The 26,853-nt window shown below is 35.2% G+C and overlaps 1 protein-coding gene across 1 annotated transcript in view; it reads left to right on the top strand.

Annotated features, from left to right (window-relative positions):
- Positions 1–1,216: 1,216 nt before the first annotated feature.
- The window catches only part of COL3A1 (collagen type III alpha 1 chain), a 39,086-nt gene continuing 13,449 nt past the window's right edge, over positions 1,217–26,853 (top strand). Inside the window, exons 1-29 of the mRNA XM_081813983.1 lie at positions 1,217–1,423; positions 11,924–12,126; positions 12,385–12,435; positions 12,879–12,992; positions 14,305–14,385; positions 16,192–16,245; positions 16,711–16,764; positions 17,554–17,607; positions 18,245–18,298; positions 18,466–18,519; positions 19,152–19,205; positions 19,634–19,678; positions 19,817–19,870; positions 20,456–20,500; positions 21,104–21,157; positions 21,539–21,637; positions 22,165–22,209; positions 22,364–22,462; positions 22,665–22,718; positions 22,807–22,914; positions 23,138–23,191; positions 24,072–24,170; positions 24,464–24,517; positions 24,739–24,837; positions 25,202–25,255; positions 25,370–25,423; positions 25,736–25,789; positions 26,319–26,372; positions 26,700–26,744. Coding sequence (XP_081670109.1) covers positions 1,345–1,423; positions 11,924–12,126; positions 12,385–12,435; positions 12,879–12,992; positions 14,305–14,385; positions 16,192–16,245; positions 16,711–16,764; positions 17,554–17,607; positions 18,245–18,298; positions 18,466–18,519; positions 19,152–19,205; positions 19,634–19,678; positions 19,817–19,870; positions 20,456–20,500; positions 21,104–21,157; positions 21,539–21,637; positions 22,165–22,209; positions 22,364–22,462; positions 22,665–22,718; positions 22,807–22,914; positions 23,138–23,191; positions 24,072–24,170; positions 24,464–24,517; positions 24,739–24,837; positions 25,202–25,255; positions 25,370–25,423; positions 25,736–25,789; positions 26,319–26,372; positions 26,700–26,744 — 2,022 coding nt within the window. The 5' untranslated portion in view covers positions 1,217–1,344. The remainder of the gene's footprint in view (positions 1,424–11,923; positions 12,127–12,384; positions 12,436–12,878; positions 12,993–14,304; positions 14,386–16,191; positions 16,246–16,710; positions 16,765–17,553; positions 17,608–18,244; positions 18,299–18,465; positions 18,520–19,151; positions 19,206–19,633; positions 19,679–19,816; positions 19,871–20,455; positions 20,501–21,103; positions 21,158–21,538; positions 21,638–22,164; positions 22,210–22,363; positions 22,463–22,664; positions 22,719–22,806; positions 22,915–23,137; positions 23,192–24,071; positions 24,171–24,463; positions 24,518–24,738; positions 24,838–25,201; positions 25,256–25,369; positions 25,424–25,735; positions 25,790–26,318; positions 26,373–26,699; positions 26,745–26,853) is intronic.

Genomic DNA, 26,853 nt, shown 5'->3' with positions numbered 1-26,853 from the left:
CGGTGTGAGGCGGAGAGAATTTTCTGTGTACATGCACACATGGAAATGGGCACAGTTGAGTTAATGTGGAAAAAATGAAATAAATGCAAGTGACGCTGACTAGACTTGACCAGAATTGAAGAGCCCAGGTAGAATACACGGATGATTGAGGAAAGTGTGGATTGATGATTAAGGTGTAAAGAAATACTGTGCTTACTAGAAATATCTTGATCTGTGGACAAGCATGTTTCTCTGGCCAAGATTTATCAAAGACTTACAGATGGTATTTGTCCCTCTTTCAAATATGACCCAGAAATCACTCCTTAGATCCAGAACTACATTGAAAAGCTATGTTAATGTGGCTTGGAAAATATACATATGAACATCTAAATTTATATAAATATTTATACTAATCTTTATACCAATCCAGATAACATGAGAGCTTCTTCTGGGACTCATTTGATATTCCATGTAATAAACCCTTTCCCTTCCTGTTTCTTACAAAGCCAAAACATGAAAAAGCTAATTTCTTCTCTAGAAAACTCTGTCCTGGCTTTCACAAGCAGCATACAAATTTGAAATCTCACAAGAAACCACGCTTTGGCTGGCTAAAGAAATTTGTTGAGAAATAGGAATACCTATTGATGAGTATCTAACTTTTAAGATGCCATTCAAACATAGCTTAGATGCTTAGTGTTTTGACGTTTGCCTGAAATTGTACTTCTAGGACCCAGAGTGGGTGGATGAGAAGGAACAAACAGAGGCTTTTCTTTCAGTTAATCTCTTACAGTGCCTTATTTAAATTGAGTTAGGGTGGATTCTGGCAAAATCCCAATATAAAGAACTTCTAGGAAGATAAGATTTGCAAATTAGCCATGCCCAAGAAAAGGGAATCAAGCAATTTCTCAAAATCAAGCAGTTGTTAATGTTGTCAGAGGAATTGAAAAATATATACATTTAATTCTTCTATTAAAATGCAAGGCAGAGCATTTTGACATATATTCTTAAGTTATGCAAACATGTATGTAAGGAAAATATGTTACAAACTTAGATACAAACAGATGCACACAAACTCCAGATGTGTTTTTTCTTACTTTGTGGGTTGTGTCTTCTATAAGGGAAAAAGACGTATTAATCATTTCTTTTACTGCTGAGGGGATGGGTGCTGCTCTCATATTTCAGAAAGGGGCTGGAAAGTGAGGGAAGCCAAACTTTTTCCTATTTAAGGCCAAAGCAAAGGAATCTCAGTGGCTGAGTTTTATGACGGGCCCGGTGCTGAAGGGCAGGGGACATCTGATGGTGCTACTTTGAACTGCTTTTCTTTTCTCCTTTTTGCACAAAGAGTCTCATGTCTGATATTTAGACATGATGAGCTTTGTGCAAAAGGGGACCTGGTTACTTCTTGCTCTGCTTCATCCCACTGTTATTTTGGCACAACAGCAAGGTGAGTAGGTCTTGCTTTCAAGAAACTTTCTGGGGTTTTTGTCTTTCCTTCTCCTTACAAACAGGGATAAAGGGGAAATTAGCCTCCGCAAAGTTAATTTCCTCTGTAAGCTCCCAACTGGGTAACGTAGAACTGAGCGTGATGGTGTTTTTTTGTTTTTTTGTTTTTTCACATTTGCATAGAAAGAATATTGTCATTTTTGTATTTGAAAGTTTTCTGGTTGTTTAAGATAAAGATGTTCTTGTACTAACTTGTTTTCATGTTAGCGGCACTGGAAACTTTTTAAATGGCTTTTAAAAAGTTCCCCTCCTGGACTGTTAACATCTTGGAATGCTTTCCTAGGCAGTCTGGAAGTTTTTGGTCTTTTGTAACAATTTTATACTGTCTTTTGTATGCTGGATTCTTTGTAAGGATAGACTATTGAGCATTGTTTTCTCAATAAGGTAATGCATTTTAAAAACAACATGAAGTAAGGGAAATACACATTATTAGAATTATGGAATATATTTCTATAGAATGGCAACAAGCGGATACCGTCCGTGTACTTTAAATGGATACAAACTGCTAAGAATGTCTCATCGTCCCTATGTTTATTCTGTTTCAAACACTTCCATGGTTGATTAATACATATTTCTAATAGTTTATTGTTAAGGGTCTAGTGTTTTTCACATGTTCTACATTTTAACTGCATTTGCATTAATGAAGAGAATATTTAAAAAGTGTTTCCAACAGGAATGTTTGACTTTTCTGCAAACAAGGTAAAAAAGATGCTGGTACTGTTTGACTTTAGAAGGTTGATTTGTTGTGTTTTCAAATAACTGTAAACAATGGTTTTCATGTTCTAGTTTCCCCCAAACCACGCTTGTTTCATTATCTGGTTATGTGAAAACATTTCTTTTAACTCATATGTTTCTCATAGTCATGAAAATGCCAGACACATTGGAGTACAAACTTTCATAGAAATAAATATTTAAATGTTAAATTTAAAGATGTTAGAAGAAATCATTACACATCAGTTTCTATTTGCACAGAATCAAAATGTTTACATTTAAATTCAGTTTTTGCAACATGTGTCTGAAAATAGTTTTTGTTTATTCATATAAAATCTTTGATGTCCTTTAAGGTCATATATAAGTGGGGAGGCAGGGGGGACACCCAATGGCATTGCTTCAGTTACAATCGGCCCATGGCCACGAAAGAAAAGAAACACCCATATTGCTTGTTCCCCATATATTCCTCTTTTCCCTTCCTGTCCCCTCCTTCCCATCTCTTCACCCCTGTTGGCTCTTTTGAGCCTCCTCTCCCTTTTCATTCCTTCCCTCATCAACCCCCTTTCCCAGGAAAGCCCCTGTTTCCTCATCTCTCTTCCTCTTCTTCCTCTATCACTCCCTCCCTCATCCCCAAGTGTCCTCCCTGTACCTCCATCTCTTTTCTTTCTTCTTGCCTCCTCCCACTTTCTTTCCCTAGAACTCTTCCCTCTCCCTTCCCTTTCTGTCTCTCCCAGAACATGCTACAACTCCCAGTCCTTGGCTAGGGTACCAAATGCCTCCACCACACCCGTACCTCAATAAAGACATTTACCATTTTTATAGCTCTTAAGTTCTCCTGCTTTCGGGGTGGTGGGGGGGGCGGTGGTAGGGACAGAGTTGACATTTATTGGAAAAACTACAAAACTTTGGTGTTTAGTTCAAAAGATTGACAAAATATTTGTAGTTGCCTGGTGGTTACAATCTTTTATAAGCACTATGGCTATTTTTCTTTTTGATCCAACTTTAGAGGGGAAAAAAGTGTTTAATACCTTCATTATTTGTACATCACAGAAGTTCTTTCTATTTTTCTTTGTCTTTAGCTATAGAAAATAATAGTTCTGAAATTTTGCTGATACATTTGTGTGCTTTTAAGCGCAAAAGAAGCTGAGAGGGATTTTGTTCAGCTTACTATTTTCATTTGTCATGAAAAAAGGTTAAGTATTTTAAGATAGTACTTCTTGTGTTCCCTATAAATTTTATAAGGAAATTCTGTAGGTGGATTGGCTTTGGAGAGGTTACAGAAGGTGGCCGAATATATAGCACACTAAGAACAGTTCAATATAGTTCTGGGGTATGGGTTTCTTACATATTTCTTGAGAATCCCAGAGAGAAATAGCACTCACTTCTAGTCTACTCACACAAGTTTTCTGGAGCTTAAAACATGTCCTCACAAAGTATTTGGTCCTTCTACAGATTTCTGAAAGTTCTATTTAATTCACATATTTTATTCCACCAATGGAGAGATGTGGTCTGTTTTATATTTCCTGTAGTTTATAAACATGCCAAATCTTAAGCACAAAGACTAGCCACCTAGTGGCTGACAGGGTTACCATTTACATGACCAATGCCACCATAAATGTTACACAGCTGGATTCCATATTTTAGAATGAGATTTAAAAATATTACATGTGTGAATTTTAAATATTAAACACTACTTTCCTAAGGAAATAAGTATATTAGTGATAAAATACTGCCCAACAAACATACACACAAACACGTGGTGACAATATTCAGAAACTTTGGAAATGAGCTTGAATGTTATGGCCATTTTCAAAATTCCACAGGTGACTATTCCACATATAACATGTAACTATTTGTTTAATATTTGTCAAGTATTTTTATGTAGTCCTTATTTGACATAAGTATTCTAGCCACTTCTTATTAGATAGGTGGATAAATAAATAGATCGATATTATTAGTGATATTGCTTCATTAAGGGCAAGGAGATAAACTTTATTTTAATTAAATGTATTGTAATGTTTTTGCTTATATTTTGCTACCCTGATAATTCCACCATGACAATGAACTGCGAGACTTTAATTGCTTTAGAATTACAAAATAAATGGACTTAAGAGAATCCATTCCCTATTACAGGTCACGAGAGTCTATTTTCCATTATGCTTAAGGAGACAATTTGAAATCCATCAAGTAGCAATCAAGTTTTCTGGTTTGTGTTGCCCCCAGAATTAAACATACTGAATGAAGAAAATATAGCATAAAATCACTGGAAACAATTGTCCCTTCAAGAGGAGAGAATTTATAATTGCTCATGTATTTCAGTGTCAGCATCCCACATGGATTCAGGGCTTTAGTTGAGATTATACAACCCAGAAGTGACAGCGTTAAGACTAGGACCGAAATTCTGTTAAATCCTAAGTAATTAGAGAACACAAAACATACACTAAATCTAGAGTACCTGACTTTTCTTATTTTTGTAATTGTTTCTCACTGAAAGGCAATACTAAAAAATTTTCTATTGTCCTAGAAAATATATCCACGAAAGCGTTTCTCAAGGTGAGAAAAGGTAGATTTTTTCTCTGTTTAACACTCAATTTTGAATTGGTAAATCTATTCTTTAAACAAGAGAAACAAAATGTTCAGTTATGATTTAACCAGAAATTATCTTCAGTTCTGTAAAAATATAAACTTTAAGTAAATAAAGTATTGATACAAAATTTTGTGTTTTTCATTCATGATACCTTGCATTTTTTTACCACCCACAGAGTATTCAACATCATATGATCTAAAGACCTATAGGTAAATAGTTATTCTGATTAAATTCTGGAATTAAACATCCCACTATCATAAGCGGAAAGACAAAGTCACTGGAACAATTCTGGGAAAGAAGGAAAGACTGTGGTCATGTGCCTTTTAACTAATTCAGATTCCTGGGTTGATGTCTGAGCTACAGGTTTATTTTAAAAAATCAAGGACCATTGGCTATGAGTTTTCCAAGAGTAGTTGAGACAAACTAAAAGAAAAGTCCCTATTTCACACCTACAGTCACTTGCCAGACCTTGAAGGGTCACTCAGAGAAGGGTGCCATCTACTGAAACCTCATGGTTTTCATTGTGGATGACTCTTTGGTGCAAAGTTCCAAAGATTTTGTAGCCCAGTCTTTTATTTTGTAACATCAAATGATAGCACCGCCTTGAAGTCATTAAAGAGGATTTCTTAAAAGTTAAAGGTTTAAAGATGAAAGATTTGATTGCCTTTGCTGGACATGAAGAACATTTGTAAAATTTCCAGGTCTGCAATAGCTTTTTGGAAATGTCTCAGTGGACTGTTTCTTATAAAACGGTTTTCCCTGGAAAAAAGCTCAGTCCCATTGTTTTCCAGACTCAAAAAAAAAAAAAAAAAAAAGGAGAAGAAGAAGAAGGGGAGGAGGGAGGTGTGGTGTAAAAAAATCTAGAGTTTTCAAAGGGGGAAGCTTTGCCTGTTTCGTATCAAAATGACAACAGAAAAAAATGAGATAGCTACTCTTCCACAAATCATTTGTTAACTGCAGTTTGGGGAGTTACATTAACCACTAGAATGTCTGTCTGTGCCTAATGAAAACACAGCAGAAGTGGATTCCTTTCAGATTAACTAATAAAACCCTTGTATTTTCCATGACTGAGGTCAAGAACTGCCATTTAAAATGTACAATTAATGAACAAAACCAAAAGTTCAAAGAAGAAAGCAAAACTTAGAATGCCCAAAAGATCTAAAAAAATCAAAGAGAAAGGATCCAGAACCTATTAAAAATTAAATTTGTTTTGAAAACTTGCATTGAGAAATTCCTGGTTCAATGAAATGTCATTTACTTTTCTGAAACTGTGCTTTCTATAGTATTTGGTGTGGAAGAAGGCAAACAAGGACTGTGTTTCTCAAGTTAATTAAAATCAGAGAAACACTCTTTGGAACTGCAAGTATGTCCATAATGTTCAAAGTTAGAAGGGAAGCTTCTAATGAAGTTAGAAGATCATTAACATGAGTCATTTAGTAACTAGAACTACTAAGTCATTACTACACTATATAGCTATGATAGTTGAAAACCGGTGTCTTAGTGAGACACCCTAAATATGCTTTTTTGTGTGTTCGATACCTAAGCCTTATCTGTTTGTTGCTGCTGCACCAGAGTTGCTATGAGAATCAGGCTTCTCTGGATATAGTAAAATGTATGCTGAGTTTCCCAAACACACACTAATTCTGTCGGTGGTCTGGATGTCATTAGGGTGGCCTTGGAGATACGTCTCTTTTTCATAAGGTCAGGAGAAAATAAACAACAAAACTTAACTCCAGATGCTATCTTCTTGTTTTGAGACCAGATAGAAAAAATATTCTGTAGGCGACTGTTATCCCTTAAGATAATAACAACCAAAAAAACCCCACTGTCTTTTTAGACTCTGATTCTGAGCTTGCAGGGCTTAGAAACCCTAATGGGGTAGAGCTTTGAAGTTGGCTTTTTTAACCCTACCTTGACCTTGAAACTGCAGAAAGGAATACAAGGCAGTAAAGTGTCAAATTTAGAGTTAGCTTTCTCAGGTTCTAATCGTAGCTTTACTCCTACCACGTAATCTTGGGAAAATTTTTCAACACCTCTGTATCTCAGATTCCTCATCTATAAAATGAAGATGATGACAGCACTCACCCATAAGGAAGATTAAGTAAAATAGGTGTACGGAGCCTTCAGAAGAGTGCCTACAACATAGGAGACACTCTACCAGTTTTGCCTAGTATTACTTTTACTGCCAGTGCAAAATAAAATTGCTGTAGGGAGTGAAAGTACTTAGTGACCTATGGATAAGGAAAGTAAGATGTACAGTTTAGTGATCAGACAAATCAGATCAAAATGACAACGGAAAAAAATGAGATGTTTACCAACTGCCACAAAGCAGGTAGAATATATTTTCTTCAGTATTGCTACAATTTGTCACTAATCAGTTTATGTTAAAATGCAATTGCTGATTGTGAGATATATGATACTTTTAATTCTAATTCTCTAATTATTTTTATTTTTCCCAGGACAAAATGTTAATCAGCTTAAAGGAAATTTCTAACTGGAGGCATAAAATCATAGATCTATAAAGAATAAAGCAAGGAAACATCTAGACATGATTCATAAAGTTTTTTTGGTTTTTGGTTTTTCTGGTGGGGACAAGAATAATCAGAATCCACCTTGTCCATGTAAAACAACATTTTGAAATTGAAGTTATCCACCTATAGAGGTCTACAGATATTTCCTTGAAGTTCTTTTAGTCAACTCATCCAGCGTATTTTAAAATATTCTGATAAATGTAAGCAGCAGAAACGTATTTAACCAAAATGTATGTTTTCCAAACAGTGTCATTTAAAAGCAAAACATACTTCAGTTGGAAGCTATATACACTCTATATACTCACACTTACAAAATATTCAGCTTCCTAAAGAAACAGGGAAATAATATTATGATAATTTGCATTTCACATCTGTTATTTTTAATTTTCAGATTAAAGAGCACCTTTTCCCTGAAAAGGATTCAGTAAGAAGAGAAGAAAAAAAATGAAATCTATCACTCAGGCCAAATTAACAATTTGATTGGATGCTTTGGGGCATATTATTTTTACTCCAAAAATGGATTGAGACAAACATAATTTATACTATTTGTTAGTCGCAACAATAAAATTCTATCAAATCAGCATAAATTAATATTTAAAGAATGGAAACAAAAACAATAAAAAGGAAAGTGTTAAGCATATCTAAAAATATTAGATTATCTTACTTGGTTTTATTTTTCTCTGAAGTTTCAAAACAGAGAGCTAAGAAAGAAAAGCTCAGAGTGGATTATGTCATAGACTAGCTTCATTTTGTTTTATAATTTAGATCCCAGGAAGGAGATGATTTAGTCTAATGCATTTGCTTGTGTGGCCACAAATAAATTTATTTCAGGACTGTACTTTGTAACAAGGAACAGAAACACCAAGTGACATGAGAGGTGGGGTGTAAAATTAATTACTTATTGGAACAGGGAGACTTCATTTTATTTTTTATTTTTTTATTTTTTTATTTTTAAAGGTTTTGTTTATTTATTTGAGAGAGAGAATGAGATAGAGAGAGAGAGCATGAGCGGGGGAGGGTCAGAGGGAGAAGCAGACTCCCTGCTGAGCAGGGAGCCCGATGCGGGACTCGATCCTGGGACTCCAGGATCATGACCTGAGCCCAAGGCAGTGGCTTAACCAACTGAGCCACCCAGGCGCCCCGGGAGACTTCATTTTAGCAATAACAATAAAGGAAGTAATTGGAAAAATCTATTTCTTCTCCAGTAGTAAAAATGAGATTATTTGCCTTTTATTTAACATTTTTGAATTTCTGAATCCCATTTTTAAAACCATTTCTAAACGCTGCAAGTGGCAAACTAGAATGTTATTCCTTTTGAGAACAAAACATTCTTTTTCTTGACTTTCCCATGATTTTCCCACAGATCATTAGACTATGGTACTAAAACTGAGGGCCATGAGACATCTGTGTAAGAGGTTTAGCTTCCAGGAGAACATATCGCCAACCATATCTTGTCACGCACAGAACAAGAAATTAGAGGAAACTGCCTTTCAACAAAGGTGACTGAGATAGAGTAACAGAGAACAGTCTGCCTCTCAACCACAAGTTTCTACAGAAACGGACTTTTCAGGAGAGCCAAATTTCTTTTAAATGGATGTGAAATAAGTATGGCAATAAACAACCTGCATTAATTCTTATTTTTCAAGCATTCCAACTTTCTTCTTTTCCTTAGAACAACATCACTTAAAAAAAAAAAAGAGATGTACAATAAAGTGACTCAACCTCTATATTGAGACCTCTGTGGTTTAAGAGGCATAATACATACGGTTTCTAATAAAATTTGGACACAAGAAGCTAAGTAACAATTTTCATTTATGTAACATTGGTTTTAACCCAACTCTAATGAATTCATTTACAATTTTAAAAAAAAGTAAATATTGTGCTCACTTAATAGTTTGCAGAGCAAATGGAAAACACTGTATTTCTAGTGATGTGGTGATACTTTCAATGAGACATAAACAGAGAGGATGAATATACAAGGGAAAAAAATGTTAATTTTAGGGCAGATGAAGAACAAAGAAAAGATATTCAAAATATGAAATACTTGACTCTCCCTTTAACTGTTTTAATCATTTGTCTTTAGTAAATTATCAATATCCAATAGCTAAGTTTTGTAACATAGGTCCTGTGTTAAATGTAGAAAGATATTCCCAATCCAGAGACAAAGAGCTGAAGGAATCATTAGTATAAATTAGTACTATATTTTCTTCCCCCCCCCACAGCTTTACTGAACTATTATTGGCAAATAAAAGTGTGTATATTTAAGGTGTACAACATGATGATTTGATATACATACACATTGTGAAATGATTACCACAATCGAGTTAACTAATAGTCACCCCACAGTCACATTTTTGTGTGTGTGCGGGGGGGTGTAAACACTTAAAATCTACTTTCTTAACACATCTCTAGTATACGATACATTATTATTACCTGTAATCAACATTCTGTACACTAGTGGTATTTTCAGAAAGGCTGGGGAGCCTGAAGTCCACATTATTAATGGGGAAATCTTGAGCTAAAAATAATCTGTTGGAACATTTCCCATAATGTTAATTTAGAGAAAGCTTTAAAATGTTTCATTTTAAGAATCAGAAGCTAATCCAAAAACTGCAGAATGTATTTCATGCAATTTATTAAACTACCTTCCATCTAATTAAAACATTCAGGCCTCTTCTGAAGAACAGTGAACTTAGTTCCTAAATATAAAATGTCAGTTCTGCTTAGAGAAAAATGAGTTTGATGCCTCTCCCCTCTCATATTATTATTGTTCATAACAATGTGAAAAAGACTGGGCTTCTCTTAAGCATATCTTTCATAATACTGTTTAAATAGACCTACTTCATTTGCATTAGGTAAGCATTCTGGCATTCAGCTTTTATGCTCACTAAGTAGAAAGGAATTCTCCTCCGAAAGCTTAGACAGTATTTCTTTCCAATGTTCTCATATATCTGTTTCAAACATGGAGGAAGAATGAGAATAACTTTTTAAAATAAACAAATTCTTGCCTTCTTAAAATTGCAATAAAACAAACAAGCTTTCTTTTATTAGCTGTAGACCACTTTGGGTAATGGTCCCACACAGAAGAACAGACTTTGAAACTTCCTGAATTGATGGAGGGTATTATAATAGTGCAAGATCGTTAAAGTCGTATCTGTACACAATAATGGAAAAGACGAATGGAGGCCATGTCAGTCTGCAGGTTCTGCAATTACCCCTCTTTCGTGAACTTTTGTTAAACCGGCTAAACGTCTAAACCCAAAGTATATAGCATGAACCTAAATCATTATTACTTCAGATATGAGAGGATATAGAACTGAGAACTTATAAACATGATCTTCATGGTCATATGCAACCTCCAGATGGAAAAACTTTAGGACCCACTCAAAGGCCTCTTGACCACAAGGCAGCAAAAAGTATGGTTATTAAACTACTTGCTTCCTCCCAAGCAGGCCTCTTTCAGCAGACATTTTAAAGATGTTGGCTCTGAGAAAATAAAGTTTCACTGTTTCACAAAAATATAAATACTGAACAGTATATCATTTGTTGTTTGCAAAAATTTTTGCAGATGTTTAGAAACATCTTATTTATTTACTCAATTACTGGCAAACTACCATAATAATCCTTAGGAACTAAAGCTGTATTTAACCACAATCCACAGCTAATGCTTTAAGAATTGAGACCAGGTTTTGTTTTGGCAACCCCTAAGCTGATTCATTGTTAATATCTGCTGAAATTTGAGTACCTTACATATAATTAGGAAACAAGTTTAAAATTTTGGTTGAAGCAAATTTTTGACCATGTTAAGCCACAAATACACATGCCATGATTCATATTTTTCCCTATTATTTTTACTTATTCCCTGCCCATATTTATTTTTTAAAAACACTATTTATTTATTTATTTATTTATTTATTTATTTATTTATTTATATCCATATGGGCTATACAATATATTATGTCATATCATGTTGACCTACTAATGCCCAGTGGAGCTGACAGTGATATTCAATACATACAGCAAGCTTTGCTAAAGCTTTCCCAGGAATCTGGAAGAGTTTTATGCTGCCAAGAACAGCTGTTTTCCTCTGAATTTCCCAATTAGCTTAATAAAATCCAGAAAGTCTTCAGAGTTAGTGACAAAATCGTCATTATAGTTTAATGCTCCTGTCTACTATTAAAGCAGAGGATAATGATTGCTAGAAAGGCTTGTTTTCAATTACACAATTAATAAATAAATGTTTAAGTTTGTGTGGTTTCCATTGGTGCTAAATTCTTACTATAATTGAAATTAAAATTCTTATTGGCCTTAAGGAAAATTTACTATGGTGTGCCATTTTGAAGCTAATAAACAAGATTTGGTATTTTAAGCAATCTTTTACCAGTTAGCAAATTATGTATAGAGAATATGATATTCTTAGTAATTTAATTTGTGGATTTTTTTTTTTTGCATAAGCATGCTTCTAAGAACATACAAATTAGTTTAATAAAAGGAAGAACTTATTGGTTTCAAACTATCTCCACTTTGGTTATTGGGAAGTCATGACAGCATAACAAAAATCATATTTCAGCAAAACCTAAGACAACATCACACCATCTAACTTACTTTCCAGCTGTTGACGGAGGATGCTCCCATCTTGGTCAGTCCTATGCGGATAGAGATGTCTGGAAGCCAGAACCTTGCCAAATATGTGTCTGTGACTCAGGATCTGTTCTCTGTGATGACATAATATGTGACGAACAAGAATTGGACTGTCCCAACCCAGAAATCCCATTTGGAGAATGTTGTGCAGTGTGCCCCCAGCCTCCAACAGCTGTGAGTTTAAAGAAAATCTGTACATCTTCAAGATTTATATTTTAACACATGAATCGTTCCTATACCGTAGGAGCTTGAAAGGAGAAGAAAGCAATGTCTACCAACTATGTTGGAATTACAAGTAAAAGATGAATATTCTGGTTTAAAACTAAGGATTGGATGTAATTGGGGATAAGAAATAAATATGCAAATTGGGCAACACTTCATGGGAAAGTTGCTCTTATGTCTTACTTAATCTGTATCTTTTCCATTTATTAGCCTCCTCGCCCTCCTAATGGTCATGGACCTCAAGGCCCTAAGGGAGATCCAGTAAGTAAACATTCTTCAGTAGAATGAAATGAGTTATTTAAGTGGTCTGCTTTTTTTTTTTTTTTTTGCTTCTTCTAATAGCCTTTTCATATTTGCGTCTTCATCATTGAGACATTTCCTTGACTACTACATTATTTAATGACACAAGAGAACTCAAACTGAGAATCCATAATTGTACATGTGAATACTTAAATTTCCCCAACATTATATAATGTCTTCATCCCCATTATCAATTTGAAAAATAAAATATAGGACAATCTACAAAGAAATAAATCATGCTGAAATTATTCACATGATTTAGATAAAAAATATATGTATTCTCAAGAAAATGTGTCACATATCAGTTCCTCATATTATAAAGCAGAGAAGCTACAATTTGATGATAATTCTGAATCACGAGGCCTTTTCACTGTCTTATGAGTTTTTGTCTTTGATTCTTTTAGGGCCCACCTGGTATTCCTGGGAGAAATGGTGATCCTGGTATTCCAGGACAACCAGGTTCCCCTGGGTCTCCTGGCCCCCCTGGAATCTGTGAATCATGCCCTACTGGTCCTCAGGTAATAAATTCCAGGACAAAAAGATCCCCTCCCTTTAAAACTACCTACTTCATTTTCTTTTCTTTAGCCTATAAAACATTTCACTTTTGTGGATTCCTTATATCTATTCTCTGATTGTATGTATTTAACAAATCCTTATTTAGTGCTTGTAAGTGCTGGACACTATTTTAAGTGATTTATAAATTTTACTTTTCTTCATAATGCCAATGCTATTGTTATTATATCTTTGCAACATTTCCCAACTTCTCAGCAGACATAGAATCTATCACTATGTTTGAGAAATGAGCCATCAACTCCCAAATGAATTAACCTGGAAGATCTAGGAACTGCTGTAACTGTGCCTTATTTTCCTTATAATCCCAATGGTAGAGCCTCTGAAAGTCTGGACAAAAAGCAGTTAAAGAGCTGTGAATACTCCTTATTGACTTTAAGTCAACAGGATGATTCAAGCCTAGGCAAATACTCTTGCCAAGCCTTCAGAGCACATCCTGCTTCTCCTAAAAAGCATGGCAGCCAAATAACCCTGCATGTAAAACAACCAACCAAACAAATAAATGAGATGTAATTTCTGTTGCATGCGGTTAGGAGAAATTAGAAGCCACATATCTACAAATCACTCTGAGTTTTAAAAAATGCTATTCAAAAATCAATTCAACAGAAAGCAAAGCATACCATCTATTTATTCTTATCCTGGTACCAAACATAACCCACTTGTAGGACTGGGATTCAAAACAAAATAATCTCCAAAGAAATCCAATAAGCACATGAGCTTTTCTATTATTCTTGTGCCTATTTTCTATGGGGATGCTTATTTGGAGGGTAAATTTGTTAGGCATATTAACCAGAAGCCAGGGGATACAAATTTAACTTTCATCATTAAATGCTGGTAAAGTAATTTGACTTTTCCATTTTTTTCCTGCTCAGAATGAGACGATCAGATTATATGATTTCAAGGCTCTTTCAGCTTCAAACAGTCCATGATCCTATGTTTCTAAAGCTGTGGGTATCACGTAAAAATGATATTTTGAGTAAGATCATATAGGAAATAATTATTTGGGAATAACATTGCACAGAGTTAGTTGAAGGGTGTGTGTACTACATAAACAAGTATTTCTGTAGTGTATCTACTACCTGAAGCAACAGAGAGACAGGATAAGCAAGATGATGAAATAATACATACCACATCTTCTGGCATGCAGAAACTCTCTGTCAGTGAATGGTAGATGTTGCATGCACCTCTTCTAAATGCTTTTGGAAAGAACTATGACATATATATCAAAATGATCGTATCTACTTGGTCTCTTTGCTACAGAACTATTCTCCCCAGTTTGAGTCATATGACGTCAAGGCTGGAGTAGGAGGAGGAGGAATCGCAGGCTATCCTGGGCCAGCTGTATGTACAAGAGTTTCTCAGCATTCTAGAGCATGATGTAGTTTCCAATTTGTTAATTCTTGAATGATTGTTTTCCTAGTAATATGGTATTATTACATATGCGTACAAAATAGCTTATTTTCCATTAAGGCTGGGAAAGCAAATGGTAGGATTATCATGATCTTTCTTATCCTAACTCATTTTTTCCTCACTGCCTCTCATCTCACGCCTGTTCTGCCTCGCCTTCCTTCTTTATACAACCACGCATCCCAGGAGCCCACCTGCCTTAGTGCTTAGGTCTCACACCTATATATTCCCTAATTTTAACCAAAATTTGCTATTTTTCACTTCCATTTTTCCTCGTTCTAAGTTGTTCAGAATCTTCTTTTTTTATGTGCTTTCCTCAATTAAGGGCTACTTGCTAGATGACAATCCGAGTGATGAATGTCCAATATTACAAGCTGCCCCACCTCAAACCCTGAAATCAAATACAAATATTTCCAGAATTTATTGAGTCTTTAAGTTTTCCTATTACACATGATAGCTATTCACATTGTACCCAAAAAGTTTCCCTTAATGTAAATGACCTAGAGTTTTGATAGAAGAAAATAGAAAAAAAAAATCACTGAAACCTGGGCACCTGGGCATGACGCATGGTGTCCCACGTAAATGACCCTAATTGTAGACCAGGCTCTCGGGAGAAGCAATGTGGGAAAGATCATCGCTTCACTGCCAGTAACAGGTACGTAAGTGTAAAGGAAACATGATGCTGGATTCTCAGGGATTATGGAAGGTTTCCAACCAGATCATTAGACACCATATTTGTGACTTCCAAAACTAGAGAGGACAAAATTTAGCTGGTAGATCCAAATGACCAGTTAAAGAAAGACCCTTAAAATTGATGTAAATTGTAAAAAGAGAATTTTACAAATCTCTAAAGTTTTGGGGGATGTGATTTTTTTTTTCTTTTAAAGCCGGAAGGAAAATTATATTAACAATGTAAATATCTGGTCTTATGCAACTAGATTCAAATTATGAATCTTATTTTTCAATCCTATATACAGTTTTTACTAAAAAAAACAAAAACTAAAAAAACAAAACAAAACAAAACAAAAAACCCACTACTTAATATTCCAGAAAAGAGGTTACGAGAGAACATTTAATTACAAACTGTTGTTTTATAAATTTGTTATCAGTATTTAGAAACAGCATGCTATAAAATGGAAGATTTTCTAGTGTAAGCTGTATTTCTGAGCAATGATAAATCAGTTGGTTCTAATTGTAATTTATCATCGTCCCATGTATGCTGATTTTCAAAAGCACATCTAAATCTTCATGTTAACATAACTCAGTGACATAATTAAGAATTTCTGGGTTGATTTACATCATTGTTTTTAGAAACTGGGATTAACAGTATGTAGATATTTTTCCACAGGAGTCTGGCTGGCAGGCAAAAAAAAATGCTTCTTCACCAGGACAAGTATCATTCTAATTGCAGGGACTTCCACAGCATTTTGCGTGGATTTTTCCAGATTTTAAACCCCTTTTTATGGAGGGTTCAGGCTAACATTTTATAGCATTTACTAATAATTTGTATTGATTCTGTGGGAATTCCATTTAGAGTGATGTTTTTGTAGTGAGATCTTTATTGTATATCTAATAAAATTAATCATATCCGTGAATAGTTACTACATAACGAGGCATGCTGTTCTCATTTTTTTTTTTAACGTCAGTATCATTTCTGAACAGAGGCATCTCTTTGATGCCTGAAAAAAGTGTATTTCAGGTAAATCTATTTTGTATTTATCCTTTACATTTACATTCCAGGGTCCCCCTGGCCCTCCTGGTCCCCCTGGTACATCTGGTCATCCTGGCTCCCCGGTAAGTGTAGCCATTAGTGGTGCTTTCTTTTTCATGAATTTTATATAAATCGAGTTTACATAGATCTTGCTGTAATTTAGCCATTCCAACATGCATAATCCCAATTAAGGAGAGAAATCACACCCAGGAAACTATCATTCCTTCAAAGATGGAATTTCATGCCTAATTCCTTTCCACAAACAACTATTCATAATGAAAACCTTGGTAAAATTAAACCATAGGCTTAATTTGCATGTGATACGGCTTCAAGTTCAAAACAATTCATTTTCAATGGAATAACGTGGATATAATGGAATAAATTTGCTTTCTTCTGATCTGAAAAATTTTGGCTTCCGTGTTTATAAATTGGAATAAGATTTACTATTGCATTCACAAATCCTGATTTCATACTGTCTTCAAGAGGTAAATGCTTAATGTGAATATTACATTACTTTTAAAATATTTTCACATTATTCTACTCACTAGGGTTCTCCAGGATACCAAGGTCCCCCCGGTGAACCTGGGCAAGCTGGTCCATCAGTAAGTAACAATTACATCTGTATTTAATAAATTGACAATTCTATGTAGAAATCACTTTTATTTTCTAAAATATCATCATAGGTCCTATAATGTATAGATTGTTTATGCTCAAAATTAAAATAATAAATAATATTTCTTACGATAGTTGAACTGGTTTCGAAGATCTTTTGGACTCTTTAGTGGTTTAGATTTCCTAGAGACACTTGCTATTGAATCTAGGAATTCCTGGCCTAATTAGCCACCATCATAGTTCACCTCCTAGTGTGGATACAAATCTTCTTTCTCTTAAATATAGATTTAATTTTCCTGTAATCACTCAGTTCACCTGCATATCTGCTTTTCTGACATACAATTTTTAAAACCTAATTTAGTAGAAATAAGTATAATCTAACAGAGTCCTCCAAAAAAAAAAAAAAACCATGCTGTATAAACAAGCAAGTGAGGTGAAGTTAGTTCAATTTAATATTTCAAACTATTTGGAAATCCCTGTATATTAAAAAATTAAATATCTCACAAAATGTGAAAGTGCCTATGGGTTTATAAGTGCATATGATATAAAATATAGATACATGATATTTTTAATTCCTATTAAAAATAAGTTCATTAAACAGTGAAAACTGGATATAATACAGGCATAATATTAACTCCATATGTCATTTTCATCATGAAAAATATTAAGAGTATTTTCTAAAAGGAGATTCCTTTCAGGGAAACACGTACTATGTAACAATAAGTTGTTGTGAAAGAAAAACCTATAGATACATTTGTTTTTTATTTTCTTATTTTCAGGGCCCTCCAGGACCCCCTGGTGCTATAGGTCCATCTGGTCCTGCTGGAAAAGATGTAAGTTTTTAAAGATTGAATGGAGATATGGCAAAATCCAAGTTGGAATATACTGTATGCTAGGCTCACGGGAAAACCTTACCAAAAAAATCATTGCTATCCTAATGACATTTTAGCTCATATTAATTTTTGAATGTATAGTGTTTGTATAACTGTAAATACCATAATTTGAATTCCAAACTAACGGAACCCCTAAATGTGCTTCTTCACTGTCAAGAAGGTACACCCACTGAATAGATCATTTAACTGGAGGAGAAAAAAGTAGCTTTTTTCTTCCTCTTGTAATGAAGAAATTGATATCAATACTTTATGAACTTGAAAACTTAAAAACACCTTTAATATTGTGTCCTTCTTCCTTTCCCATTTGATTTCCAATGGCAAATTCTTCTCAGTGGATTGAGAGAGCATTATAATATTTCAGTGAAGAGTGATGCGTGTGATGTTCATAAGTTCATATTGAGATGGGAGAAGTCCTCTCCATTCCTTCTACTAGGAAAGCTGTTCTAACAACTAAATGTTTAGCCTAACCATTTTCATGAGTCCTTGATGAGAAAATGCAAAGTCATTGGTTTGCTAACTAGGCACAATGTGCTTTCTCTTCCACAATCACCTACGTATTTTTTATTTCTCCACCTAGGGAGAATCAGGAAGACCCGGACGACCTGGAGAGCGAGGGTTGCCTGGACCTCCAGTAAGTCTTTGACATCCAGTGAATTACATGGAGTAGTCACGATGATCTTAGCTTGAAAATTATTCTATAATTAGATTGAATTAAACTTAAAAATGGAAGGCATTTTACAACTGGACTGTGATTCTATTTGAAAATTCATTAATATCTGTTCTATTCCTTGTTTTTAGGGTATAAAAGGTCCAGCTGGTATGCCTGGATTCCCTGGTATGAAAGGACATAGAGTAAGTAGAGTTTCTAGATTAACAAAAAGCTATTTCATTTAACCATGTTTACTTGCCTAACCAATTTTATTGGGCAATTTGAGTATGTGCCAAAAATGGTTGATTTGATTTTTTAACAGTCAGTTGACTTTGTTGACCAAACCAACTAGTAATTTTACAGGTAGTAATTAGACTGATTTTAAATATGTGAAAAGGCTTGGGAAAAAATTATTTAATTTTCTTATCATCATTGCCAGAAAAAAATGAAAATGTATTATTGAGAGCCATGCGTTATTCATTGGCTTAGTCAATGTTATTTGCAATTGAATCAAGCAAATTAGTCTATGCAAATCATTAGGTAGATTCCACCAACTGACCCCCAAATCTATCAATTTAATAGAAATAAAATCTGTGAAGCTGATATTTGCTATCACTAAGGCAACTTCCTAATTGAACTAGATTGTACTTGTTAATTCAGATTTTTTACTATAAAATCAATGTCAAATATCTTCAATCCATTTAAAAGAGTTTTAAATTATTCACATCAGTGAATGTGGTAAAAACTAGTTATGAAAAATACAATGTAAAGTTTTCAACCATTCTGGATTGTTAACAGATCTTTAATATTTTTACTACTTTTATACGTTTCCTAGGGCTTTGATGGACGAAATGGAGAAAAGGGTGATACAGGTGCTCCTGGATTAAAGGTAAATCAAAACAAAAATCATATTTTTGTAAGTAAATTCCTTTAAATGTTATAGCTATATTTAAGATTTATACTTTGGGGTTTAACCTTTTCTGAAATTTACCTGAATTTTGCATTCCAGGAACTAAATAACAGTGACGAATTCAGATGTTCTATTGGGGCTTCCATGAAAGCTGATAGCTTGACTATCTAGATTAGAAATGATTGTGCATCTCTGAGTAACTCACTGATTACTTCTGTTTCATCCTCAAGTTTTTAAAATGCAAAAATTGAGAATTATGGTAAATAAAATGCTACCAAAAATTTGATATTGCCAAAAAATATCTTTTTCTTAGGTTCTATAATATTCTTCATAATGTGCTGCATTTAAAAAACTTTACATTCCTCTCTCTGTTCTACAAAATGGTAACATATTTTACATGTTTCTAGGGTGAAAATGGCCTCCCAGGTGAAAATGGAGCCCCTGGACCCATGGTAATTATATTTCTTATGTAATTTTCAGTTTTAGTTTATTAACCTCCATCTAACCCAAAACTTGCCTTGCTCCTTCCCCAACTGTTCTTACACATGGCAAGGTTAAGGTAAGACCATTCTTTCAACTGTGTTCTGTAGGGTCCCAGAGGAGCTCCTGGTGAGAGAGGACGGCCAGGACTGCCAGGAGCTGCGGTGAGTCTTGCTACCAGCACTGCACAGAATCCCAGATAAGGGTCTCATCCAGGTTTGCAGGCTGTGGCAATCGCCAGGAAAATCTTTCCCATGAAATAGCATTTAACGATGCCTCCATAAACCTGCAGCTATAACTATAGGGAAACAAATAAGGGTTTTATAGTTATTATCTCCTTTGAAAATTTTTTTGAGGGTTAACTTTGCCTATGTTATTAGAACAATTAATTCACATTTAGTTCTGTTAAACACAGAACCCAGTTCTTCTATATCAGATCATTGCTGTATACATCAGAATTTTAACAATTTGACTCTAAAAATATATATTTAGCAGATTTTAATACACTGGAGGAAAAGTCAACTCAATGGAGTCAGAATTTTAGTAAGGGGGCACCTGGGTGGCTCAGCAGGTTAAGCTTCTGCCTTTGGCTCAGGTCATGATCCCGGAGTCCTGGGATTGAGTCGTTCTCTTTCTCTCTCTTGCTCTCAAATAAATAAATAAAATCTTTAAAAAAAATAATTTTAGTCATTACTCGTGACTGGCTTTTCAGAATTAAGAAGATATTTGAGACAAACTTCTCTTTTTAGGGGGCTCGAGGTAATGATGGTGCTCGCGGAAGTGATGGACAACCAGTAAGTAACTTTTTATCTAACCCTGAGTTGCTTCAGTGTAATGAGAGATTATGTGGTATGGAATGTTGGAATAATATGGAATATAGGCCTAAAACTCAACAGTGTCCATAAACATTTCATTCAAACTGACACCAGGTCCATAAACTAAATCTAGACACAATCTAGAAACACTAAACCCATAGGTGAAATTCTGATACTCCTCGTTATACTTGGCCAATTACTAACTTCTGTATAGTGTTCACTGTGTCAGTTAATCACCAGCACTGGACATGGCAATTAAAAGCGCTCTGCAAAATAGATAATAATATTACCTCCATTTTATAAACAAGAGTACAAGAGTTCGGGCTAAGTAAATTGCACAAATTACAGAATTTGTGGTGGAAGGCAGGGGGATCCTACTTTTCTAACTTTAGATTTTACTTTCTTGTATTTTGCCACATTGTTTCTCTACATAATATTCACCCATGGATGATAAATACTATTTTATCTGCATAATTGTCTTCTGTATTGTGTATGTGCTAACTTATTATTTACTAGTTAGTGTTACGTTAGCTTCTGTTTACTTGATTAAGAGCTCTTGAAACTGTCTTTAATTTTTTTCAGGGTCCTCCTGGTCCCCCTGGAACTGCAGGATTCCCTGGTTCTCCTGGTGCTAAGGTAAACATGCATTTTTATAGAAGAATATAAAATAGATCTTGGAACAACAGAAAATCTTTGGATTGTTTCTTCAAAATAATATATATATTTTACCCATCAAGTAGATATCTTTTTACCTATTCAGATCTTTAAAGCCCTATTTTTAATTCCCTGGCATTCAACTATTCTGATATCTCTTCGTCTTTTCCTAGTCTCTTTCTGAAAATCAGATCACATAATCACACACATAGTTAGCATTTTTCTGTGCCTACGTGATTCATGATTCTTTGCTTATGATAGAGCATATCATCATACTATTCCTGCATTGGGGAGATGGGTTTAAACTGGCTTAGTGATTACAAATGGCGAAAGACACTGACTGCTTAGGGTTTTCCACCTTAGGGTGAAGTTGGACCTGCTGGATCTCCTGGTTCAAGCGGCTCCCCCGGACAAAGAGGAGAACCTGGACCTCAGGGCCATGCTGGTGCTCCAGGTCCTCCTGTAAGTAACAAATATGGCCATTGAGGAGTGTTGCTACACTTCTTTCATGAAAGCATATGTTTTAATGTTGCTATCAACTGAAATATTTTTTGAAAAAAAAATTGTTGCTTGATGCTCTGAAATGACTCTACTGTGATAAATACTGATTTGGTTAGTACTAAAATTCGTGGGTCTTGAGGTTTACCCTCTTCAAAATTTATGAATTTTATGTTTATTTGACAAAGTGGAGGATGGATAGTTATCTTATACTTCAAAGAATGTGTTCCAACTGATCACTGATCACAAAAATTCAGAGAAGAAACAGGATTAAACACCTTTTCTATTCATTTCTTAATCATTTAGACCAAGTGCATATTATCTTTAATTTATTCAGATAATGATAATTCTTTTGCCTACATTTTATGTGTTATGCTGTAGTTGGAGGAATCACCGAATCTCTACAAAGCCCAACACCCATCAATAAATTTACTTTGCAAATGTATATTCCCTAGTTACATTATTTTTACTAGGCTCTTTTACCCTTCTAGGGCCCTCCTGGGAGCAATGGTAGTCCTGGTGGGAAAGGTGAAATGGTAAGTTGCCCTCACCCCCCACGCTCATTTCATCCACACCCATTATTGGATTCCTTTGCATTTTGCATGACAACCCATTTGTGATGTCTAAGTTAGCTCTTCAGAAAAGAGAGTTCAAGTTTAACTAATGTTAGTGTTCTTGGGCTATTTTTAGGGTCCTGCTGGCATTCCTGGAGCTCCTGGACTGATAGGAGCCCGGGGTCCTCCTGGACCACCTGGTACCAATGGTGCTCCTGGACAGCGAGGTGGTGCAGTAAGTTGCATATTTTTTCCCTAGTTGCTTGAAAGGTGTGGCTCAAGTCCCACAACAGAAATATAAACAGCAAACTTTTTGCACTTGTTTATTTGATTTTATGTTGGTTTCCCTCTGGTTTTATCACTGGATCAGCAGTTGCCACTGCTGATTTTCTTAGTCTGTACTCCCTGTTTTTAAACCAAGATTTTGTTTCATTTAGGGTGAACCTGGTAAAAATGGTGCCAAAGGAGAGCCAGGGCCACGCGGTGAACGTGTAAGTGTTACCCCAACAGAATGGGTTATTCTTTATTTCCGCTAAAATTTTGCAACCAAATGTATCCCTTTATTGGCATCCTTTTTAGGGGGAAGCTGGTTCTCCAGGTATTCCAGGACCTAAAGGTGAAGATGGCAAAGATGGTTCACCTGGAGAACCTGGTGCAAACGGACTTCCAGGAGCTGCAGGAGAAAGGGTACGTTTCCCATAGGCATCTCCAAGGAGAAGAGTTATCACTTTCATCCACATAGAACTTGACCTTCAGGGTGAGGAAACCATGCTTTTTCTTAAGCTGAGTACTCAATCCCAAATGTGTTTTGGGGGCATTGTATAACATGAGAACATCTCTATTGTTACTCAGAAATTATGAAAAAGTTTTCATGCTTTGGGCTGAAACATTTGCCTTTTACTATTTCCAGGGTGTGCCTGGATTCCGAGGGCCTGCTGGAGCCAACGGCCTTCCAGGAGAAAAGGTAAATAACTTTAATTTCTATTTTTATAAATGCTGGTACTACAAATAGTTATGTTCTTCCACACAGTTTCCCATTAACTAAAACCTAAATATCTGAAGGAAATATATTGGAGTTTAAAAATAATTATAATTCCCAGTACACAACAATGATTCTAGCCCCTGCTCAGTCCTTCTAGCTTTGTAACTAAAGCAAGTCATTTAACTTCTATGAGAATTCATTAACTTATGTGTCAATAGAGAATTATTTATTTCAGCATCATTGCAAGAATAAAGTCAATTAAAGTGCCTGAAAATTCTTTGAAAACTCTAAAATACTATCCAAATATGATTTTATATCATCAAAGATATTTGACTTTATATGCACCGAAGTATATCGTGATACCCACTGAATATTGCTGACATGTGATGTTCATCAAAGTTGCCTCAAACTACTCCCAATATGATAATCCGAGCTAATAGATGACAGTGATTTTATGGCATGTCAGCAGCATACCAACTCTCTTTAAGAGACAAAAGAGGGGGAAATCGGAGGGGGAGACGAACCATGAGAGACGATGGACTCTGAAAAACAAACAGGGTTCTAGAGGGGAGGGGAGTGGGAGGATGGGTTGGCCTGGTGGTGGGTATTGAGGAGGGCACATTCTGCATGGAGCACTGGGTGTTATGCACAAACAATGAATCATGGAACACTTCATCTAAAACTAATGATGTAATGTATGGGGATTAACATAAGAATAAAATAAATAAATAAATAAATAAATAAATAAATAAATAAATAAAAAAGAGACAAAAGAAAGTTTTCTAATTGTAACCTAAAGGTGGTCAATGTCTAGGTCAATGAAGGTTCTTCTACATATTTGTTGATTTATTTCACCTTGTAGGGTCCCTCTGGGGAGCGTGGTGGTCCCGGCCCCGCAGGGCCCAGAGGAGCTCCTGGAGAACCTGGCCGAGATGGTGTCCCTGGAGGTCCAGGAATGAGGGTACCAAGAAACGCTTGCTTGACACTGCCATTTAGTAAGAAGAAGGGCAAATAAAAGAGGATCAAAGACAACTCAAAGCAGACTATATTTTACAGCCTCAAAACAAAACAAAATACTCTTAAGATAACTTAAGATTAGAATTGATTGAAGAAAAACAGAATACTTGACTGAGACATAGACAGGAAAATGTGTGCAAATAAAAGGCTACCTATGAAATCTCAAAATTTTACAGATACATATATATATTTAATTATCATTTTAAATCACCTGACTGACTGACCTTTTCAATTTAGGGTATGCCCGGAAGCCCAGGAGGGCCAGGCAGCGATGGAAAACCAGGGCCTCCCGTATGTACATTTTTAACATCTCATTTTATAGCCCAGTGAATAATGGAATGCATAGTTTGGCCTAACATTGATGCATATTATAGAGCCTTGATATATATATACACACACACACACACACTCACACACACATATATACATATATGTGTATATATACATATATATTGCATATTTTGATGAGATCTTTATCAAACCCTTGTTAATGTAATTTTTTTTCTCATTAGGGAAGTCAAGGAGAAAGTGGTCGACCAGGTCCTCCAGGCCCATCTGGTCCCCGAGGTCAGCCTGGTGTCATGGGTTTCCCTGGTCCTAAAGGAAATGATGTGAGTTCCTTCCTTTATTTCTTCAATAAATATTTGACAGAAGGCTTTTCTTTTCCATATGGGAGTTCAGAGACGGCCAAAATTTGATCTCTATTTCAAAGCACAGTAGAATATATGAAAATCAAAATACCATGTGAGACAGGGAGTATTTGTTGTTGTTGTTTGGGTTTTTTGGGTTTTTGTTTTTTTGGGGGGGGAGTTCTGGGGAAAGAGTGGCAAACTTTATGAAAAACTAGTTCTAGAAAGTAGTTTTGGGTTGTGGATGCATGTATGTGTGTGTGGAAGAGGCAGATCAAAACTATCAGGGAATAAGACACTGAATGATTTCCTTTTGAGAATTAGTAAATACTGGCTACTTCTTTAGGGTGCACCTGGCAAGAATGGAGAACGAGGTGGCCCTGGAGGTCCTGGCCCTCAGGTACACAGTTTTCATTAACTTATTTCCAGCTTTCTATAGATGCATTCATTTCCGGCCTATGGCTTCTATTATCTCCGTTATCTCTGTTTCCCTAACTGCTTTTGTTTTTTTTAGGGTCCTGCTGGAAAGAATGGTGAAACTGGACCTCAGGGTCCCCCAGGACCTACTGTAAGTTTGCTCACATAACTTGGAGATGGAAGTCAGCGGGAGTAGGGCAGAGGAAAGACTTTGGGAATCGTAGCATAGTTCACCAAAGTGGTTTTGAAGCTTGGTTACTTAGCTAGCTAAGTGCTGACTAGCTAGAAGTAAAGATTATATTGTCCATGTCTCCATTGCATCAGTTCTGTAGGCCAAACTCTGCCCTCCTTCACACCATTAAGTTTTCCACTAAGCAATGAGCCTGTTGAAATGAAAACTGTGTGGACTAAATATGAAAGGATATTTTATAACAGAACATCTCATTATATTTTTCTACATTAGGGGCCAGGTGGTGACAAAGGAGATCCAGGACCCCCTGGTCCACAAGGATTGCAAGTAAGAACTTCTTATTTAAATATCACTGGGTTTCTGCTTCTACTAGACAATTCAGTCTTACCCTTGAGAGTTGTATTTGTTGAGCTAATTGAGTTCAATTTTTTTGTGACACTACTAAATTATAATTAATCTTAAGCTTAGAATTTGTGGGTCTGTCTTCCACCTTGAAATAAAAATGACATTCTATTCCAGAATGAGTGCGTTAGTCATTTTTTTAATTAAGCATGCAAAATTTTTTATGCTTATACGTATTTTTATTATAATATAAATCCACATAGCTAAATCCATTTTACCATATTCATCGATTTATTTTTATATACAGCAACAGAAAAACTAGAGGAAGAAAAACATTAAGTTTGGAAGATATGATTGTCACATCTCTGTCACTGGATTTTGAGAGCCACAAATTTTCTAGCCTTAAAAAGACTGCTAGGACCAGTTTGAATACCTTGCAGAAACATACATGTGAGAAGCTTTTCTGTAAGCAGTGTTTGAAGTGATTACACAATACAAATATGACTTTTTGTAGGGTTTGCCTGGAACCAGTGGACCTCCAGGAGAAAATGGAAAACCTGGTGAACCAGTAAGTTGCATGCCCTTTTTTAAAAAAAAACTCAGAAACCAAAAGAATAAATCGTAATCATTTATCGGTTATTAACTTTTGCATTTTCTCATGCATGGTTTCTGAGTTTTAGCGTTTAGTTTTTAAATATTCAATAACAAAACAGAGAAAAATTATTCAATCATAGGTATTACATAGAAAGTTTCAATTTTACCATAAAATAAAGAGTACATAGCTCGAGATTTAACAAATTGTACAAAATGCAAGGAAGTCAAATGTGTTATTTTGCTTATATTCCCATAACATGCATTCTGATAGAGGCCTAATCATATAATGCCAATCTTCTAGGGTCCAAAGGGTGAATCTGGTTCACCTGGAACTCCAGGAGGCAAGGTAAATATTTCCGTTTATTTTCTAATTTCAACATCTTAGAGAGCAATTGACTAGTGATTCAGTTTTAGTATATCAAACCAAAATTGTCTTTCTTTAGAAGCACAACATT

This window comes from Leptonychotes weddellii, chromosome 3, assembly GCF_054177405.1.
Source record: "Leptonychotes weddellii isolate Sample4059 chromosome 3, ASM5417740v2, whole genome shotgun sequence".
NCBI lineage: Eukaryota > Metazoa > Chordata > Mammalia > Carnivora > Phocidae > Leptonychotes > Leptonychotes weddellii.
The sequence above is the reverse complement of the archived record's forward strand: the minus strand, read 5'-3'. Positions and strand labels throughout refer to the sequence as shown.